The 3,568-nt window shown below is 46.0% G+C and overlaps 1 protein-coding gene across 1 annotated transcript; it reads left to right on the top strand.

Moving 5' to 3' along the window:
* The first annotated feature begins 2,242 nt into the window (after positions 1-2,242).
* On the top strand, positions 2,243-3,329 carry LOC122690470 (complex III assembly factor LYRM7-like). The gene is made up of 3 exons (XM_043897431.1): positions 2,243-2,323; positions 2,594-2,620; positions 2,991-3,329. The coding sequence occupies exons 1-3, from the start codon at positions 2,243-2,245 to the stop codon at positions 3,285-3,287; spliced, it is 405 nt and encodes a 134-aa protein (XP_043753366.1). The 3' UTR covers positions 3,288-3,329.
* Positions 3,330-3,568: the final 239 nt, after the last annotated feature.

Consider the following 3,568-nt stretch of genomic DNA (forward strand, 5'->3'; position numbering starts at 1 on the left):
CTTAGCTCAGCAGCGCCTCCTTGCTGCTGATCAGTGCAGGCACTCTTAGGACCACAACCCTATCCAGCTCCTGGGTGTAAGGTCCCTAGGAGCCAAGGGTGGTTGCAGGGAGTATGCCCAGTGTGGGAACTGTTGGGTGTAGGGCTAGCTCAACACCCCTGACCTGACAGGTACTGTGACTTCACCTTTGACCCAGTCCACCCTGCCCTCCTTCAGGGCCGTGAGCAGTGAGGCTAACAGCCAAGGGTGGGGGAATCTGACATCTCACACTGAGAGATCTTTTAATTCAACCAATCAATTCCTTACTGAGCATCTGCACTATCCTAAGTGCTGGGGACACTGTGGTGAACAGAACAGATAGAAACCCCTACTCCCCAGGATGCTGTCATTCTGGCAGGGACAGCAAACAGTGAACAAAGGAATCAGTACATGATGTCAGAGGGATTAATGCCCTAAATAAAGTAAAGCAGGGAGGTGAAGTAGAGAGGCCTGAGGTAGTGATCACTTACCAGTGGTGATCAGAGAAGGCCTCTCTGAGGTGAAACATGAACTGAAACCAGAACAATGATCTGAAGGAGCTAGCTATGCATTGGTCTGGGGGATGGGTGTTCCAGGCAGAGGACAGCAGAAAGGTCCTGAGTTGGGAATAAGCTTGGCTAGTGACAAGGATGCAATAAGGGCAGAGATACTTCCGGCTTGGGTTTTTCCAGGTACACACTCCATCTTGGCTCAATGTGGTAACACAGGGGAGAAGGAGGAAGGGGACAGGAGGGAGGAGAGAGGCTCTCTTGGAGTGGGGCTGGTGAAGGTGGTAGTGGGAAGATAAGCACAGGAGGTAGGTGTGGATATCTGGCATTTGGGTGACTCCGCTGGGAGTGGGGCCAGCATAGAGTTTATCCTTGAGGACTCAGTAAGTCAGGATTAGAATGGGGAGGGTGGAGGGGGATAGGAAGTATGGGGCACTTCTGGACTGTTTGGAGGGCCCCAGGGAGCCACCTTACCTCCCTCCCTCCTTCATTCATTCTCTCCCTTCCTGGGGGAAGCTCTACATCTGGGGAGAGCCCTGGATACAGGTGGCAGGTTCTTCCCAACCAGTGGATCACCTAACTCTTGCAGTTCATGCCTGAGCTGTAAGATGGTGGGCTTGGCCTGTAGGATTGAAGATTCTAGATCAGAGTCATCTTGCTGTCTCTCTCTTTTAGTCAGAGGTACAGACACAGCCCCCTAAGTGACCCAGAGACACCCATGTACAGTGACCATGGGTTATTCACACAGCCACAGCACGCAAACCCAGACATAGGCGCACAGACTCTGACATACGCAATAACAAACTATGCAATAGCAAACAGAGACATCCAGTATTGTGACCATCAGTCACTCACAAAGGAACATAAATCCTATAGATACCCACATGCCATGTGGAGACACACAGCTCATGAGCACAGGTATGAGCAGAGCCTATGTAGGCTAACACACAGCAATGCCTAACCAGAGCTATACAGACACAACCACACAGGTACATACACAAGAAAAGGTGCTGAGAAGCAAAGGGGCATGCAGACTGGGGTCACACACACCTAGAAGCAGCCATAGAAATTCTCCTGAAACACACTGTCAGACATAGGCACATGGAAGGGAATATGTTTGTCACATCTGGTGATGGTGATATCCAGTATGGTCTTTTTGGGATGTGGCAATCATTAGTGATCACTGCCTGGATCTATATTTTCCTTAGGAGGTAGGCTGTAGTGAAAAAAATAAGAAGTAAAAAAGGCACAATCAAACATAATTATGGACCATAGCTTTTAAGCTGGGTAAGGAGGGAAGTGAGGACATGAGAGAAGTCTGAAACAGTGAAAATGTAGTAGGGTCAGTAAATTCTGGGTCCTAATAGGGTTGAAGGATGTGATGGTTAATTTTATGTGCCAACTTGACTGGGCCGTGGGGTGCTTCCTATTCCTATGACCATGTGCTCTGCTGGCCTAGAGGCCTTAGTTCTAAAAGGAGGAATGCTTCCATCAGGAGATGCAACAATAATTCCACTGAAATGAAAGTTAAGACCTACTGCCCTACTGCTTTGATCTTTTTGTGCCTCTGAATCAATGGTAAAGAAGGGAGTTACTAGGGTGACTGATTCTGACTACCAAGGAGAAATTGGACCACTACTCCACAATGGAAGTGAGGAAAACATCTGGAATACAGGTGATCTCTTAGTAATACGAGTAATATAGGTAATCATCCGATGATTAAGGACAAAATGGAAAAATTACAACAACCCAATTCAGGCAGGGCTATTAATGGCCCAGATCCTTCAAGAATAAAGGTAAAAACCACAACCAGCTGATGTTCTTGCTGAAAGCAAAGGGAATATGGAAGGGGTTGTGGAGGAAGGTGGTTATGAATACCAACTACAAGCACGTGACCAGTTATGAAACAATGATTATAATTGTGAATACTTCCTCCTTATTTTGTACCATACTGAATTTTTGTGCCCCTCAGAATTCATATGTTGCAACCCTAATCCCCAATGTGTTGGACTTTGGTGGGTTTTTTTTAAACTTTTATTTTCTTTATTAAAACAATTTTATTTTAGGCGAGAGCCGTGGGTCAGGCGGCCAAGGTGACTGGGTCCGGGGAGGGGTTGAATGCGATGCCAGCGGGGAGGGTAAGAGAGCGGCCTTGCGGACATAGTCTGGAGTCTCTGTAACTGAGGTTCAGGACCCTCCGCGAAGGATGTGGCCTTTACACCTGAGAAGCCTGTAACCAACCCTGGAGGGCAGTCTATGGTTTGTGCAGGTGCGGAGGAGGGAGGGCGGTACAGGTGGTCCTGCTTCATTTACCAAATACAGACAGTTTATCCGTGATGCACGCTGGTGGATTGGGTACTGCCCCCATTCCATTCCACACCAAACGTTTCTGTGAGGGACCCATTTCGCATCCTTGGGAATTGTACAAGACCCCAGAGTCCTCCGCGGAAACCATCCAATGAGGTTTTACAGCTCTTTAAAACATTGCACAGGACCAGACAACAGGTTTTTAAAAATGATGCTAGAGCATTAGAAGCAGCCCGAATAAAGATAAATGAAGAATTCAAATGTAATAAAACTGAAACTTCTGCTAAGAAAATAGAAGAGCTGATAAAAATAGGTTCTGATGTTGAATTGATACTCAGAACATCTGTTATACAAGGTATTCACACAGACCACAATACGCTGAAATTGGTCCCTAGGAAAGACCTTCTTATAGAAAATGTGCCATATTGTGATGCACCAACTCAGAAGCAATGACTTTTACTAAAAAAATAAAACTATAAGTCTTTGTCAAAAAAATTTTTTTTTATTTTATATTGGAGTATATAGCTGATTAACAATGTTGCATTAGTTGTTGGAAGAAGAGGTGGTGGTCAAAGAGGGAGAACCTTGAAATTGAGGTTGTAGAGAGGTTGCAGTTAATGTTATTGATACAGGTTAGGGTATAATGATGGGAGTGGGTGGCTAAAGGAGGATGAGCACAATATTAATGGAGAAGAAATGCTCATGGAATGGAGAGACTAGAGGTTTGGAATGTG

The sequence above is a fragment of the Cervus elaphus genome, chromosome X, assembly GCF_910594005.1.
Source record: "Cervus elaphus chromosome X, mCerEla1.1, whole genome shotgun sequence".
Taxonomy (NCBI): domain Eukaryota; kingdom Metazoa; phylum Chordata; class Mammalia; order Artiodactyla; family Cervidae; genus Cervus; species Cervus elaphus.